The sequence below is a fragment of the Choloepus didactylus genome, chromosome 9, assembly GCF_015220235.1.
Source record: "Choloepus didactylus isolate mChoDid1 chromosome 9, mChoDid1.pri, whole genome shotgun sequence".
Lineage (NCBI taxonomy): Eukaryota > Metazoa > Chordata > Mammalia > Pilosa > Megalonychidae > Choloepus > Choloepus didactylus.
In genome coordinates, this window is record NC_051315.1 from 67,473,564 (window position 1) to 67,492,031 (window position 18,468).

Genomic DNA, 18,468 nt, shown 5'->3' on the forward strand with positions numbered 1-18,468 from the left:
TTGAGAAAGAATTTGTAGACACTTCCATGGTCACAAATCCCTGCTTCAAGATTCTACCCATGCTTTGCAGCTTCCTCTGCCATAAAAATTGCAGACATTTCAATGAATTCTTCCTTGGTAGACAGTTCTCCAGCACCCATATGCAAGGTATGGCTTTAGGTGATATAAGCATTACCAAGATAAGGATTCTCCCTTTAAAATACTACTAGCTTAACCAGGTGCACAAAGATTTATTTTGCAAGGTAGAAACTGATAGGTACTACGGAAAGAATGGAAAATGAGATCACTTTTGCCTGAAGGACAGCTAGAACAGCTTCATGGAGAAAGGAACAATTGAGCAGGGTCAGATGGGTTGTTAGGACTTTAATATGCTGAGATAGGGAGAAGGGCACAGACCCGTGGGAGAGAAAATAAGGGCAAGGAATGGACAGAAAACCTCAAAGAGAACTATTGTAAGGGACAGATGAATGAGAGCATGGAGAAGGCTGGAAAAGTGCATGGGAGGTTAGAAGTTACAGCGCTGCTCAATCAAAGAAGTGGAAATCTAGAGCCTTTTTAGAATATTTTAAAACTTTGTGAACAGGAAACTGGCACCATTAAAAAATAATAGTGTTAATCTGGTAGCCATATACTGGTTGAATTTGAAGAAAGTCAAGAAAAGGAAGCAGGAAGCAGAGCCAGGAGAACACTAGTGTGATGGCTCTGCGGATGGCCAGGAGGGGCTGAGGGTGAGAGATGCTCTCAAGTCAGAATGGATGGAACAGAGTGTGGGAGGAGAGCAGATGTGAGGACTCAAAGATGACTGTAAAAATATGTCTAATTAGCACATCTGGAGAGTGAAGGTAGGGAAGACAAGCACTTGGGAGTTTGTAGCTTCTATTTATACTGAATGAATGGAGGAGGGAAAGTTGGCCACTATGACTGCCAAATCAAGTCCATATTGCTGAGGTGAGGGGCTACCAGTTCTTCATCTGCTGACTCCACATCGGGAGTTACAAATGGCTCTAATTAGAGGAAAATCAGGTAGAGGTAAAGTGACCCAAATGCTCCGGTTATCTGGAAGGTTCTGACTCCTTTGGCCTTTATGCTTCCTTCACAGTTTGGGGGCTGGAGATCTCACTGGACCACAGTATGTCCCTCTGCACTTGTCTTCCCTGGACCTTCAGGACTTGTCATTGCTCTGCTCCCTAGGTCTGCTTTGCCACAGAACCAAAAATGAACTGCCTTTTATTTCATTCCCTCAGGCTCAGATGTGACAATTAACAAATGCAGTGAAATCAGCTACTGCTGATGCAGGGGAGGAAGGTGGGAGAAAGCTCTCTGGGTCTTCTTCCTTCCAGGTAGTGCAGGCATTCACAGTGGCCTTCCGGAGACAGTGCCCCCACTTTGTATTCAAATGGAAAGAAGTGACAAATATTGGCTATTTATGTTGAGGTGAGGAGAGGACAGAGTCACTACAGAAGGCATTTTGGTCAGGCAGGGCCTTGAATAGCCCTCTATTCATAGCCACTTACTTCAGCATATAAAAGGCCAGCTTGAACTTCCCAGACCTAGTTTCTTTCACACCAACCCCCTCCCCAAGATTTTCAATACCCAAGAGTGATAAAGTACAACCATCCTTTCTCTGATGTGGCATTTGATTAAGACACAATTCATAAAGAGAGGCCCATATAAACATGCAGACATTTGAACACAAAGCACTCCACATATTTATGGATGTGTTCTATGCTCCTTATGAGCAGAAGATGCCCTTTAGGGTGCTGATTCAGCTGTTTCTTCTGCAGCCAATTTCCTGGTGAGGGTTCAATAACTCCCTGACGATTAAAAAAAAACTCAGCATAAATACTGTTTAGAGTCAAAACAATCCCCTAAATTTAGGAGGAGAGAACAAGGGAGGAGACAGAATAGATTATGTTTAAGATGATACACAAATTCCCTTTATACCACTGCAGGGCTATCTTTAAAAACAAAACAAAACAAAACACCTCAAAAATAAGCTGAGCTGAACTGAAAAGCTGCTGTAGAGATTACCAAAGCTAGCATTTCAGATGGCGCTGAGTGCTCAGGCTGTGGAGAGAAATGTGCTTCTTTGCCTGCTCTTGCTCCCTCTGCAGGACAGCAGAACCCTGTGCAAGTGGAGGTGCTTATGAGGGAACACCTACCCTGAGAGAAGGGAGGTCAGGGGTGCCCCATACAGATTGCGGGTGGGAAGCACAAGCTCTCCACGCCTTTACCATCCAGCAGAACTCCACGCTGCCCTGCTCTACCTCTCCGCCTCAGCATTCGTGTGTCATCCGGTTTGGGTGATTGCCGTGGTGTTGTCACTCTCTCCACAGCGCATTCTTCTTCAGCAGAAGACTACTGCAAGGATTGGGCTTTTGCAGGGATTTGGAAATAGAGTGGATAGAGCAGGAGCTAGCACATACAGTGCCTTAGGAAGAGGAGCTCCTTCTGGAGGGTGAATTACTAAAAGGCATCTCATGCACCTGGCCAGCCAAGTGGGGGGCTGCCCTCACCCTGCCTCCTTGTGCAGGAGTCCTTGTACACAGCATAAGACACATTTACCTGCATGACTGTAAGGGCAGTTCTGAGGTTTGAAGCTCTTCATTACACGCATTTGAGTATTTCACAGATCAAACTTTTCTCTTAAAATTTAATTACTTAAAAAAGTCTAGTAAGTCACACTGAACATTCACTAATCTGTCCCCTGCCATCCATCCCACAAAGACTGCCATAAGATCCTATTTTTGATGTAGCCATTCTTTTGGTATGTGAAGGCCACAGGGAGTATCTATCCCTGGTACTTTATTTTATTTACGTTACCAGGATATTAATTTGTGTCCTAGACATTAACATTGGAAAGGTGACGTATGCAAGAGGAAGTCCAAACCCAAACACCCAACATGACTTACTGACATTTAATTACTGAGGCGGTTATAGTGCTATAAACGAGTTCATCTCTGATTGCAGCTGTAACCTATGCAGTCCTGAATTGGAAGAAGAATGACAGAAAGTGGCAATATAACATGGAAACGTCTATGAGTTGTTTTTAATTGGTAAACTGGCAGTATATAGTGATAACTGTTTGGTCTGTCCACTGCTTTGGAATCTAAGGAAAGTGCATAAAATTACAGGAGCATATAATTGGTGTCCTAAACTCATTTTCATATGTTATCGCAGCTGGCATCTTCAGGTTATTAAAAGCCTTTAAACCAGTCATCTTCAAAGAGATCTAATTGTCAATATGGTCTTTATACATTATTCCTGTTATCACAGAGCAGAAGAGATATAAATAACTAAAATCTGCACAAATTTTCTGTGCACACCTTTCTTATTACAAATTAATGGAAGATCAGTAAATGTTAATGAGGATAAAAACCATATTTTAGATCCTGGTTTCTTCATTCAGTGCACAGGGAAACCAACCCATAAGAGATAAATTATTGACATTATAATCTGAATCAGATTTTTAAAAATAGTTTCAGGAAGTTCTGTGATCTTTTTGTACATGGGCGATCCTACAAAAAGGACTATTTCTGGAGGTACAAAGATATATTAGAACCTACAAAATAAGCTCAGGTTCTGACTTTTTTGGATGAGCATTACATGTTTTATCTACTTATTCTGGCTTGGCATCCAGGGAAAACTCTAGAAGGAGTTTTACACTCTAATCACTATTCATCTACTATCCCATCCCACTACCCCCCACAACACCATTTATCCACCTATTATATCGCCCCCAAGGGGAGATTTTTTCCTAACAGGAGAAAGAGAGTTAACAAAGATAAAACAAAACAAAAAGAAAAAGAAAAACGACCCCTTCCCTTATAACATCTTTGAATGGGGAAAGAAATCCCAAAGCAGGAAGGGTATGAAATTGGAAGACCAGACAGGAGGAATGGTAAGGTAGAGCCAGCCTAGCATTAATGATGATTAAAGATTGACTACAGACTTATCTTATATGAAATCTATGTTCCTTTAGGCCACACCACTTAGGGATACAAATGATAGTGAATTAAGAGTAATTAATGGTATTATCACACTACCCAATAGTATGGGATCTTGATCTCTCCTACTTGTTCCTGGGAGTCCGCAAGGTATACATTATTTGTTCTTAAAATGTGGTCATTCACCAAAAGGGGGATGTGAAAGGAAATGAAATAAGCTACAGTGGCAGAGAGATTCCAAAAGGAGCCGAGAGGTCACTCTGGTGGGCACTCTTACGCACAATATAGATAACCCTTTTTAGGTTCTAGTGAACTGGAGTAGCTAGCAGTAAATACCTGAAACTATCAAACTACAACCCAGAACCCATGAATCTTGAAGTCGATTGTATAAAAATGTAGCTTATGAGGAGTGACAATGTGATTGGGAAAGCCATAAGGACCACACTCCCCTTTGTCTAGTTTATGGATGGATGAGTAGAAAAATGGGGGAAGGAAAAAACAAACAAACAAACAAAGGAACCCAGTATTCTTTTTTACTTTAATTATTATTCTTGTTATTTTCATGTGTGTGGTAATGAAGGTGTCAGGGATTGATTTTGGTGATGATTGCACAACTAATGGTATCGTGAACAATCGAATGCACAATTTGTTTTGTATGACTGCATGGTATGTGAATATCTCTCAATAAAATGAATTAAAAAAAAATGTCATTCAGGCGGCACTGACTCCTTCACCCTCTGCTGGTCATACTTGTAGGAAGGCGCCTTGCCTCTGGCTCATAGTGATACAAACTTCCTTTAGGCTGCTGTCTTCTGTTGCGTGCTGTTGGCATACTGGAACCCTTGTGCTACCGAGAGCACTTCATGCACTGAAAGCATACTGAAGTCCATGCCTTTCATGTCCACTCGTGTTTGCATCTGAGAGCATGAGTCCATGGGAGGCTGGGGTAAGGGACAAATCCAAGGGACAAACTCTGTGCTGTACTTGGAATCATCCAGACACTGAGGCCTGTGGCTTCAACTTCCATTAGGAAAAGTTCTCAACCCAGAAGGCTCCTCACCCTCTCAGGTAAATAGACCACATCTCGCTGGTCTCCCAGATCACAGATGTGGTGCGGGTTGGGCTTAAACCAGGGCTTGTCCTGTGTACGTAGGTATTTGGCCTCCAGATCTTTTTTAGCACTAGATGATGAAATTTTCTTCCTCAACTCTGGCTTAATCTCTGAATTACTGACCACTAGCCTGGTCCCAGCTGGATATAATGTAATACATTGGGCCTCATTCACCCACTTAATTCATGAAATCTCATGGATAACTCTAATTCCAGATTTCAAATTACTGCACACACTTTTTACTATCTCTGTTAAAAGTACTGTGGGTAGCAAAGGTTACAATATATTTGAATGTAGGCATAAATTGTCTGTACATAGTTGGTCAAAACAAAGTTTTACTGTTATTTAGCCAATGTTAGGAAACTGCTGTCACACTTACTCTAGCTTGGTATTTCAGTAAATGCTATATGCAAGATTATTTTAAGCCCACCACATTTTAATATTATCGCTGCAGTTATAACAGACATCAGCTACCAATTATGATAATGTTTTATTTACTTTATATATCACGGAAAAAAAAAGCCATTTGGATGTAATTATCTACTACATCTCAATTACATTGTAATAGGATACTAGGTTAATAACTTTCAAGATAAAGTCTGGAATAAATCAATTAAACTAATAATCTTGATAATTTTAATATAAAATAACCCTTTGTTCTCAAATTTAAATTCTTCATATTTTTAGTGTTTGTGAGCTAACAATAGAAAAGCATGGCCAATTCTAGCACAACCAGGTTTTCTTGACTCTGAGCAAAGCATTAAGCCTGAATGTAGGGCATAACCTTCAGAGAGCAGACAGCTACAGATTTTGGTCTCTGGGCATGTCTTATTGAATAGCTCTCACAGGCACATTTAGTCCATTGTGCTTTCTCTCTGCTATCTTTCTCTTTGCCTACCTCTTCCCTCTTTTAGCAATGATGATAATTATAATAGTAAAAGTAGAATTATATAGACATTATATTAGCATTTTAGTGGTATTTAGGTATTTCCATAAATAGGATTTCTAGGTACTTTTATTAAAGTAAAAAAGCTTTAAGTATTTTTGATAAAAATATTTATAAAATAATTGTATATTACCATTGTTTTTAACATTTTCTTGATGACTAATTGTTTTGAATTCTAAAACACTGATGCTCTTTGGATTTATTTAGCCATTCAGTCATTCATTTAGCCATTCAGTCATTCACTAAGTAAGTATTTATTGGGTGCTAATATGTTCCAAGCACTGTAGAAGGTACTAGAGATAGAGAAGTAAACAAAACATACAAAAAGACCTGCTCTAATGGAGCTCACATTCTAGATAGTAGGTAGGATGTTTGCCTCTAAAACAAATGGGTCTGACTGCTATATTTTGGGTTGCTCTGTCCCTTTCCTCTACTGTCAGCTGTCACCTTTTGCTGGTGATATGTCTCTCCTTCTGATCTGGGTTACCACTGCAGGTCTTCTCCCTAAGCATCTCTCCAAGTCAATAATACCCATAACCCTAGATGGAACCCAAGTAGCTCATCACATGCCCACTTCAGATGTTTTGCTCCTTGACTTTCCAAAGAGTTTCCCTATTCCCAGAGGTTGGGGGCCTTCTTCCTTTACTTCCTTTCTTTGTTAATGTGACTCAATTCTAATGATCTTGTTCACTTACCAGGCCCAAAGACCTCTGTACCATTTTTCTTGGAAAGACTGAATGCATCTACGTGCAAATGAGACTCTAGGGCAACTAACCATCACCTAGTGATATTACATACTAATATTACAATACAAAATATTATCTATCTTATGGTTGTGGTAGCTTACATGATAATTCTCTGAGCCACCACAAAAACTGAAAAAGGCAGACACCAAACCTTTCAAAGAGGAGGAAAATCAGGTTTCACCAAACTCCCATGTTGGGACCTTTGCTGAAAACTTCTGGTTAGGATTGCAGGCAGAGGAGCAAGAATTCTGAGCTCCCTTCAAAGGAATGATGGTGACTAAGTGAAAAGGGGTATCTATGACATTCACAGACTTATCCAATGGAGACTGGTAGGGGCTCAACCTGAGCAGATGTGAAGCATGGTGATTAAGAACTCCAGGTCTGGGACTGTGCCTGGCTATGCCCCTTACAATTGTCTGGATCTTGACCAGGCTGCTTAAAATCCTGGTGCTTTATTTTACTCATTTGTGAAACAGTACATACTTTAAATGATTGTGAGGATGACATGAATTATTGCAGGTAAAGTGCCTGACACATAGTAAGTATTTGGTAAAGTACTTGGTAAATCTCTTCATTTATTTTTCAGATAAAGTTAAAGGCCCTAAGATTTTAAGCAAGTAAGAGGTTACATGGAAAACCACCATTAAAACCAGGTGTCCTGATTCTTGTCATAGTATACAGATTATTTTCTGATATCCCAATTAGTTAACAAATAAGAAGAAATGAACACTGAACCATTTAACTGCTCATGAAGTTATACACATAAGGCTACTCACTTACATGTAAATACCTCTTCTCCTCTAAAACTGAAATATCCAAACACACCTTTTCCCAGTTTTATTCCCCAACTTCTTGTAAGCAAGACTAACAATTAGAGGCAAGAGACAAGGGTCACAAGGTCATGGGAAGTTTAATTTTACACACAGTAGGACAACCATTTCATTCCTTACCTTAAACTTGTCAACTTCAGCTTTTGAACATGTTGCATGGTATGAAAGCACCTGATTCAGAAGAAAAGAAAAAAACTTCAATAACAAGACATGACTGTATTTTCTGAAATTCTCCTGGCTTAAAAATAAGCTTTGCCATCTCCCTTTACCCTCCACCATAAGAAGGGCATGGCCCTAAGAGGGTCTGCTCCCTCAGCCTGCCCCAGACTTCTTATTACTTGGGACAAACAAACACTTGTTTGTTTAAGCCAGTATTAGTATGGTATAAGGCATATATGCATACGTATGCATGCACACACATACAAATACTCATACATAATACACATCTATTTATTAGATGTATGTATATTATATGTAAGCCATCAAACCTATTCTTAATATAAACAAATCTCAAACAAGTAAGTCTGATAAATGCAACTCTTTATTCACCTACCAATCTTGGAGAATCACAGTTCTCTAAGAAGTAAAGTAAAATGTTTATTTTGTTAAACCTGGCATTTCCCATGTCCAATTGGTCACAGAACTCTCTTTTAGGTAATTTATTAATCTAGTAATATTCCAACCTAATAACCTATTGGACCTAGAACTTTGAGGAATGCTGACCCAAGGCATGTACCGTTGGTGCGACAGAAGCAGAGCCCTGGAGAAGGCAATGCCTCCTGGTGGTGAGAACATGGGCTCTAGAGCAGACTCCTGGGGCTCTGCAGCTTCCTGGCTGTGGGAGTTTGAGCAAATCACTTAATCTCTTTGAGCCTCATTTGTCAAACGGTAATAATATTGATACTATCTAGGCATTTCCTTCTTAACATTAGTAATCTATTCTTGAAAATCAGAAGTTCTACCTCAGGACAAGAACTGGGAGCCTATTTTCCATTATTTTTAATTTAAAAATTGTAATGCATTATAAGACCTCCAACTATAATGGCTTAAAGAAATTAGATTGGTGCCATTTTTGTCTAGCCATAAATTCCCCTTTTGAGTGAACACCCCAGCTAGTCCTGCCCTGGGTGTAACTGCAACTAGCAGTGCCTGTACCTTCATTTGGTTTGGGTGATAAGAGGAGCCCTTGGTTTCTCTGAATGGCCCCTTGCCCTTTTGTGCTGAATAATTTACTAGTAAGGCCTGTATCTCTGTATGGCTCAGATGATAAGAAGCTGCCCTTGGTTTCTCCAAATGGCCTTTGCCACTTCTGCTGTTCCCATTATATAGTTTGAAATTTCCAATTCCCAGTATCTGTGGAAAGCCCTACCCCTCCCCTCCAGGTCACAATAAAGGCAAGCGCCTGGGAACAACCTCTATTTTGCCCTCCTCCTCCAGGAGCCTAGCTCAGATTAGAGCCAGGCTCCTCTGTCAACCCCACTCTCCCCTCTCCCCTCCAAGGCTTTTGATCTAACCAAGCGGGCCTTTCATATATTCTCAGAGGCTGGCTAACTGTGTTCGTGCCTCATGATCCAAAAAACTTCCATGTAACATTGAAAACACCAACAACTTCCTAAAACTTAACTAAAACATGGTAGAATTCAAATGTATGTATAAAACAAAATATGATGTTAGGTTATAAGTTGCTTTAAATGTTACTTTCTGATCATAATGTAGTTCTGAACAAAAAGTTGCTTTGTTATCCAGTAACATCTTCTCTTCCACACCTTTCTCACTCACTTTACACCTTCCTTCATGGTTTTCTTCAACACTTTTCACCTTTGGTAGAGGACTTACTATACAATACTAAACAAAGACGTGAGCTAAAGAACAAAGAAGAAGGACAGGGGCTTGACAGTAGAAAATGCCTTTCTCAGTACCAGTAACGTCTGAGATCCACATCCTGCTTGTTAAACTCTTCGTGCTTTCCAAAATGCTCACAGACGACTCTGATGTTATTTAAACCAATTGTATTTGGAGTGTAAATCAAAATTTTTCTCACAGGTTATTTTGTTTAAATGTTGTACAGAGTTTGCGGGTCATAAATATTAAATTTTCCAACTTAAATAAAGGTGAAAAAATGTACTGAGAAATAAGTATGCTCTATAAGGTTTGGTTATTAAAAGAGATTTTCTACTGGGAAAATGTTAACCATAGGGATGTTCTGTGGCATAGGCCTGTATTTCACATAATTCTTAGGAAGATTAAATGTGCTAAAACATGTTAAATACCTGGAACACAAACGATAAATTTACATTATTATATTAATATTTGAATAAAACCTTACCATATAAATTATTTGGCAGAGTATTATGCCATCATATTATTGTTTCATTGTCTTATAATTATTAATAGAATTTTCAGTGCAAAAAAAGTTAGGATGTATTTTGTTCCTTTGGTTCCATTTTTCAATGGTAAACCTTAATTTGGATATCATCATATTAGAAATTCTTTCTGTTTACAAGTCTATTTTTGCAGATTCAATCTTCAAAATTTATTTTTCTTTAGCTTTTAAAAAATCCCACAAAACTCAAGCTGCAATTCAAAACCTCTGCCACCAGGGGGTTGTTTAGTAAGGCCCAAACAAGGCATACTATCCTCATACTCATTTATCTTTTAAAATCAACATTCCCACTAATTTTCTTATCCAAAAAACAAAAAAAAAAAGCAAAAGCTAATAACCCCACAAAATTGGAACTATTTGAATCAGTGTAGTGGAAAATTATTACAGAGTAAGAAGACTTTTTTACCCATTTTTAAATTTTCTTTTTTATTTGTTTTTCTTATTGAGTCATAGGAGTTCTTTGTATATTTTGGATGCAAGTCCTCTGTCAGATGTGTGTTTTGCAAATATTATCTCCCAGTCTGTGGCTTTGTCTATTAATTTCTTAACAGTGCCTTTTAGTGAACAGAAGTTTAACATTTGATGGTTATTGCTTTATCTATCCAGTCTGAGAAATTCTGCCTACCCCCAAGTTGTGAATATATATCTTATGTTATCTTCTAGAAACTTTTATCTTTTATATTTATATGTATAGTGTGAGATTAAGACTATAAAGAAATAAATGCCTCAGTTACTTTCCCATGATTCTTAAATTTTCCTGGTTCATAACTTGGAACCAAAGTAAGTCCTTTTGGAGTTCATCCCAAGGTTGTAAGCCTCTCTATTGACTATTCTACTAAATCCATAGGAATTTATTTATTCTACCTAATTTGACAGACTTAATGATAAGGAAGCTCTTGGTTTGCCTTTTGAAACTTCTTATTCTGAGAGTTTCTATTTCCTTTTGTAGGACTCTGAGAACTGGTTCACTAAGGGAGGGGAAGGGCCTGGGTAAAAAGTCCTTCAACCACTTTCTCCAGATTAAGTACAGTTCCCAGTAGAGAGATGGAAAGAATAAGTGGTTTCCCTTCTGGGGCCCCATGAGCTAATAAGGAGACATTGTTCCTGCACGATTAGGCCCTTTGGTAAATCACAGTATGGTAGGAAGGGAGTATTATTCCCCTCCAAGAATTCCTAAAAGACCAACAAGCCAGAGGAACAGAATCCTCACATAAAGGGGATCCTTCAGTCTTGCCAAAGAATACTCAATAAACTGTTTCCTTCACACCACTTATTACAACATGGAGTCGTTTGTTTATTTCCTACCTCCCCTACTAGACTATAAGTACCAGGAAGGGAAGGATCAGATCTTGGTCACCAATGTATATCCTGATATGTAGGAGGCACTCAGTAAATATTTGTTGAGCCAGTGAATAGAAGTAAGATCATCTTTTTAAAAATTTCCTGTATGTCTTACCACTTACATTATCAATATCATGAATTGGTGTCTTTTCCTCAATGAAATCATAACACATCTTAGATACGAGCACAAGCTGAGCAGTGTAGGTAGGGTTACCAGATTTAGCACATAAAAATATAGGACACATAAACAACAAAAGAAAAAACAGATAAATTGGACTTCATCCAAATTTAAAACTTTTGTGCATCAAAGCACATTTTCAAGAGAGTAAAAAAACAACATATGGAATGGGATAGAAGAGTTGCAAATCATATATCTGATAAGGGTTTAATATCCAGAATTTATAAAGAACTGCTACAACTCAACAACAAAAAGATAAACAACCCAATAGACATTTCTCTGAAGAAGATACACAAATGGCCAAAAAGCACATGAAAAGATGCTCCACATCATCAGTAATTAGGGGAATGCAAATCAAAGCCGCAAGAAAATACTACTTCACATCCACTTGAATGGCTATTACTTTTTTAAAATGGAAAATAACAAGTGATAGTGAGGATACTGGAAAATCAAAACCCTTGCCAAAAGCATTGGAAACAAGGTCTTGGACAGATAGTTGTACACCAGTGTTCAGAGCAGCATTATTCACAATAGTTAAAATGTGGAAACAACTCAAGTGTCCATCAACAGATGAATGGACAAACAAAATATGTTATACTCATGCAGTGGAATGTTTTTCAACCATAAAAAGAGTGAAGTTCTGATGTATCCTTCAACATGGATGAACCCTGAAAACATTATGCTGGTAAATAAGCCAGACACAAAAGGGCAAATATTGTATGAATCCACTTATGTGAAACATCTAAAATGAGCACATTCAGAGAGACAGAAAAGAAGAGTAGAGGTTACCAGAGCTAGGTGGAAGGGGAATGGAGAGTTATCACTTAATAGATACAGAGTTTCTGATAGGGGTGATGAAGATGTTCGGTAATCATTAGTGGTGACAGTAGCACAACGTTGTGAATGTAATTAATTCCACTGAATTGTCAGCTAAAAATGGTTAAAATGGGAAATTTTGTGTTATATATATGTTACCACAATAAAAATTATTAAAAAAACTAAGACACCCAGTTAAATTTGAATTTCAGATAAACAATGAGTAATTATTTTAGTTTAAGTATGCCCTAAATATTGCAAAAAATTATTGTGCATCTGAAATTCAAATTTAACTGGGTGTCTTGGGTTTTACCTAGCAACCCCACTTCTACTCTCAAAGACTGGAAACAAATCTGGAAAACACTAAGCCACATCTCAAAATACTTATCTTCTTCCCCGCATGCCTATCTCTTAATGTCTCCCAATGATCTTTTGTCCATAGTATTTTATCTGGCAACTCCACCAATGCCTTAAATCTGGAATATTTTCAGCAGTGCCACATAACCTCATAACCTCAGCTGTGTAACAGGTCTATGGGAGTTTTTAAAGAAAATATAACAAAAGTAATTCCTAATTACTTTTAGCATAGCCTATCTTCAAAAAAGAATTATCACTGTTTACATACATGTATGTAATATATTTATATATGTGCATACATACAGACAATATGGCACAGCTAATGACTAAAAAGCAGGCAAGTTTCTGCAGTTCTGCATAAAATTTAATTAAAGAATCATGCTATTTTAAACTACTATTGTCAAACCCACTTGGATAAGTTAAAGCTTCTGCCATGATACCAGACTATATTAATTTTACTTGCTGTTTAAATTTCCTAAGCTGTATATTTCATATTAAGGATCTAGTTACATCATATATTTTGGGTAATAATGTTTTTGATAGAGTAAAAAAGCTATAATTAGATGCAGTCTAATAGTTTTGAAGAAAGAAACATTTGCAAAACTTAATTATATATACCTACTATCTTTCTCTTGGAGAAACATTGTTAGGTTTTGGGCATTTAGCCATAACATACACACTAGTTAATTTTTTTGACAACTAAATAAAATTTGTAGGAAGCTTACATACAAAAGTAAACAGTTGATCCACAGAACCCTTGATGAACATTAAACTTTCACAAGAAAATATTTCTGTCCCAGATGGATTTATCTTGTGTGTCTGTTTCAATTTTCAAAATATTGTAAAGTAGAAACAAGAGACTAAGTTTTGTTGGTGAGCTCTGACTTTAAAAATCTTTACAGTCTCAAAAATAAATCACTATTTGCAAAATGCTATCAAATTCAATTAACTTTTAGACTGAACTTGCTCCTCGCAAAACAAAAAAAGCAAGTTAAAGCAATCATCAGACTCATGAAAGAACAGAGGAAAGTAGTCATGTTTTTGCATTGAGTATGCATGGCAGGAAAACACAATTAACTGTATTTTTAAAAAGAAAAACAATGAGCAGGGCTATGAAATAGGACCACGGCATTATGCCTTGTCCTCTGCAGTTCAAGACCAGAGCCAAATGCTTGCCTTGCAATCCCTGGAATTGCTGCTGAGTAGTAAAGAGTAGATCTCTCACACCAATAGTTTTGAATGTTAATTTATTGTAGATCTGGACAGCATTTGCTCCTGAAATGAGAAACGGACCATTACAGAAGCTGGCTGAGAGGAATACAAATGTAAAGAACCACTTAACAGAGAAAAGGTACGCAGACCTTACTGAGAACCCCAGCTTGGCTGTCCGGGGTAGGAAAGGGCTGCATGATTATTTATTGATCTGTTTATGGCTCTGGTGGTAAGGCAGTAACTTGGTGGCACTTGGAAACCAAATTGATACCAGATTTAAGTTAAGTTGATTTGAGAAAATCCCAAATAATTTATATTGCTGAGTTCCAAGGAAAGTAAAGCTTTGTAATCATCAGTTAGCCTTGAGCCAAGACAGGTGATGAACCATCAGAAATAAAAAGCCAATTTACTTGAAGTGATCTGACAGAAGTGTCGTCTCATGGCATGAAGAGCCGTACTCTAGGATTTCTTAACAAGATGATGACAGGTTTCGAAGGCACTGAAATGGAACAAATGCGAAGAAACTGAGAAATCATCAGTTTCTGCTGTCAAATATTTAAGAAACTGCCTGCTGTTTAATGGAATGAAATATTCAAGAGGGTACTTCAGATAACTATGTCCACTGTGTGATCTGTTATAATGACCTTCAGAATATATCTATCATAAAATAAATTTTTAAAATTCTAAAAAGGACTCAAAAGTTTTCAATTTAAAGTAGAATAAAAGATAACTGCTGAATATGGGGTAATACACAAAATGACCAATTGTGAACAACTTCAAGGATCAGCTGTATTCTTTAATACAGGCAATAAAAAATGACTACACTGTAGTTCATATCAACATATATTTATGGTGTATCTACTATGTATAAGCTGTTATGATAGAAACTGGGTTTCTATTGCCCACCTTGGCAAATAGTTTACTTGGTGTCTCAATTTTATTTGATTGCTGATAACTGTATGAAGCACTGTGCTGAAAGTGATTTTTGAGGCTTATGGAGGAGCTTGGAAGGAAGAGGAGCTGTGATTGATTAGTGATGCCTTCCATGGGCACGGGGAGAGAATAACGGCATGTGTGCCCTGCAGTTGCTACTGCTGGAAACATCCAAATACAGAAAGTGACCATTCAGTCCAGGACTCCACTGACAAACAGATGTAAAGACACATTTTGAGAAAATTATGGACACCTAAATATGAATGATTAGGGATATACATAACACATAGATGTAATTTTGATTTTCAATTTTACTTTGTATTAAGTAAACTCTGTACTAGCAATAAACCTATTAGCTCTGTAGCTGGCTTCTGGCCCTCTGTGATACAAGAAACAGTGACCTTCTCAGATAAGAGGCAAAAAATTTCCCACTTTACTAGTATGACAAACTAGTAGAGGGTACAAGAAACTGCAATTACAAGAAAGTGCCAAATTCTTATTGGGTCAATCTTATTACTTATTAAAAGAACAGTCTTGGTTTTGAAAACTCAGGCTCAAAATTTATATGGAAACAGAAAATAAAAGCATTTATCAAATTGTGTTCAGGAGGATGTGAGTAAAAGGAGCTTTCCAAAGAGCCTGGTTGACTGAAATCTACCTGGACAAAAATGTCCCTATATAAGAAGCTTAGACTTTTAGGTCGGCGTGAGACCTGCTCATCTTGGCTGGATTCTCTTTTAATTAAACCTCTCGATAGAATAGACATGTCACCTTTGCATTTGTTGCATTTAAAGTTAAGGAGTCAAGTGGTTTAGTAACCCAAATCAAAGACTTAACTATTCTATTTTTCATTATCCAATTTAAAATTTTATAGTAGTAATCACATTCCAAATTTTAATCTAATTTTTAAAAGCAAGCTTTTAAAATTCTTTAACAATTATACGTCTACCTATTAGCTAGTAAAAGACAACATTGACATTATTTTGGCCGTTGCTCAAACTACTTCTACCCTTTGCCCATAAATGGTTAAGTATCAGTACCAATGCACTCGCCAGAGAACAAGATATCTTGCATTATCTAAATTTTCTGAGACTTAACAGGAACTACACATCTACATCCAACTTATTGTCTGTGGCAGATAAGGACACAAATTCTTTGACACTCCTCCCACTCAGAGGTGCAGTCTATGTCCTTTCCCCTTGAATCGGAGTGGGCTTTGTGACTGCTTGACTACTTTAACATGTAGAAGGGATGCTGTGTCATTCTCTGGGACCAGGACTTAAGACACTGGAAACTTCCACTTCCTGGCTCTTGAAACATTCTCTCTTGGAGTCCTGAGCTACTGTGTACAAGGCCCGTGTACCCTGCAAGAAGCACCAGCCTCATGGAGAGGCCTGAAGGATGAAACTCTGTGTGGAAGGAGACAGAATGCCAAGGAGCATCACAGCGTGAAGAAGCTGCCTTGACTTGGCTCCTCCTAGTGGATCCCAGACAAATCACCCAGACTAGCGCTTCCAGAATTCCTGACCCACAAAATTACAACGAAAATTAAATGGTTGTTTGGTGGCTGAGAGATTTCAAATGGAGTCGAGAGGTCACTCTGGTGGACATTATGCACTATATAGATAACACCTCTTAGGTTTTAATGTATTGGAGTAGCTAGAAGTAAATACCTGAAACTACCAAACCCCAACCCAGTGGTCTGGACTCCTGAAGACGATTATATAATAATGTAGATTACAAGGGGTGACAGTGTGATTGTGAAAACCTTGTGGATCACACTCCCTTTATCTAGTGAGTGGATGGATGAGTAGATAAATGGGAACAAAAACTAAATGAAAAATAGGGTGGGATGGGGGGGATAGTTTGGGTGTTCTTTTTTACTTTTATTTTTTATTCTTATTCTTTCTGATGTAAGGAAAATGTTCAGAAATAGATTGTGGTGATGAATGCATAACTATATGATCATACTGTGAACAGTTGATTGTATACCATGGATGACTGTATGGTATGTGAATATATTTCAATAAAACTGAATTTAATAAAAAAAAATTAAATGGTTGTTTTAATCCATTAAGTATTGGGGTAGTTAGTTAAGAAGCAATAAATAAAACAACATTAACATATTCACCAAATGCCATTCACAGATTTCTGTAAGCCAGGTATCAACTGAAGCTTCTTAGCCTTTCAAAATTTAGGGAAGTCTCAAACCATTGAATGCCTAAAACCATGAAATATTATGGAAATCCTAAGCCCTCTTCAAAATATTTGCAAATTCTTAGCTTGGCCTTCAAGCTCCTACTTTTTCTTGTGTTATATCTGTTATATAATCATCAGACTAAATGTGAAATTCAGCCCCCTTTTCGATTTCTACCAAAAAAAACCACTCACACAAGCATTCATTAGTTCAGTGGAGTGTGTAAAAGACTTTTCCTTCTTTTCCCCTTCCTTCCTTCCTCCCTCCCTCCCCCCTTTCCTCCCTTTCTTGAGAAGACAAATGAGGGAGTTACATAAAAACAAACAACTTTAAATGAAATGTCAGCCTCACCATTCTTAAGATGCCTTTTGAGAACTTCACCAGTGGGGTGTTTCACTGGCCGTTTACCTCATCCAGCCTTTGTCTCGCCTTATTTTTCTGGTTCCTCACCATTGTAACCTTCCAGTTTTCTGTTTCTCTCTTCTCCCTCCATTTCAAGTGTAGAATAATGAAATTCTCTTCCTTTCTCATACGGAATGGTTTCCCCATCCTCTGATTGCTGGAGGCAGTCAACATCTATTCCCTCCCTCATCATATTTTCTACTCCAAAAGGGCTTATAAGGATTTCCCTGGAGAATTCCTTCCTTAAGAAGAACTCTGGTGCCTAGAATTAGATAACATTTCTCCCACCTTGTTATCCTTCAGAAATTCTCATGTGCATCTTAAGTCATTCATTAGCTCAATGGTTCTCAAACTTCAGCATGCATCAGAACAGCCAGCTGGACTCTGACTTCAGAGATCCTGAGTTGGCAAGTCTGGGACAGGGCCTGAGAATTTGCATTTCTAACAATTCCTCAAGTGATGCTGATGCTACTGCTCTGGGTACACCCTGTAGAAACTACTCTCTAAAGCCCATCCATGGATTTCCGGTTTAAAATTCCTACTATATAGGAAGTTACCAGTTAGATGTGGGAGTGAACAGAGAGGAAAAAGGCAAAATTTGTCTGGATCTTCTCCCAATCCCCAGCTGGATTTAAATTTTTCTTTTAAGAGGTTTGGAAATGTTTCCTTAGCTTTATTCTAATAATCATACTTTTAAAAACTAGCTTTCATTTCTAATTATGTTGTAAATGCAAAAATGCTGTGGAATTAGCTGCAGCGAACACCAGTTTAGAACCCTTTGATTTACGAAAACAATTTGGTCAATATCCTGTTAAAAATCACATAATCACATAAGTCAACTCTATCAGATTTTCTATGCACAGAAATCAGAATTCACCCCCTGAACTGCCACCAGCTTGTAGTATGACCCATTTGTCTCCCCACTTAAAGGGTCAGTAGTTATAATTGATTTTAAATACGTGAATTAACTTTTTTGTGGATCATCTACAGCAATTTTTAAGACAGATTATTTCCTTTTATTTAGGGAAGCTTTGTTTTCTTAATTTGCTATAACTTAGTATGTGTAGGG

The 18,468-nt window shown here is 37.8% G+C and overlaps 1 protein-coding gene across 1 annotated transcript in view; it reads right to left on the bottom strand.

The window, feature by feature from the left end:
* PDE11A (phosphodiesterase 11A) overlaps window positions 1-18,468 on the bottom strand; it is a 457,660-nt gene that overhangs the window by 134,189 nt on the left and 305,003 nt on the right. The window contains exon 10 of the mRNA XM_037848985.1: window positions 7,701-7,751. Within this exon, the coding sequence (XP_037704913.1) occupies window positions 7,701-7,751 (51 nt within the window). The remainder of the gene's footprint in view (window positions 1-7,700; window positions 7,752-18,468) is intronic.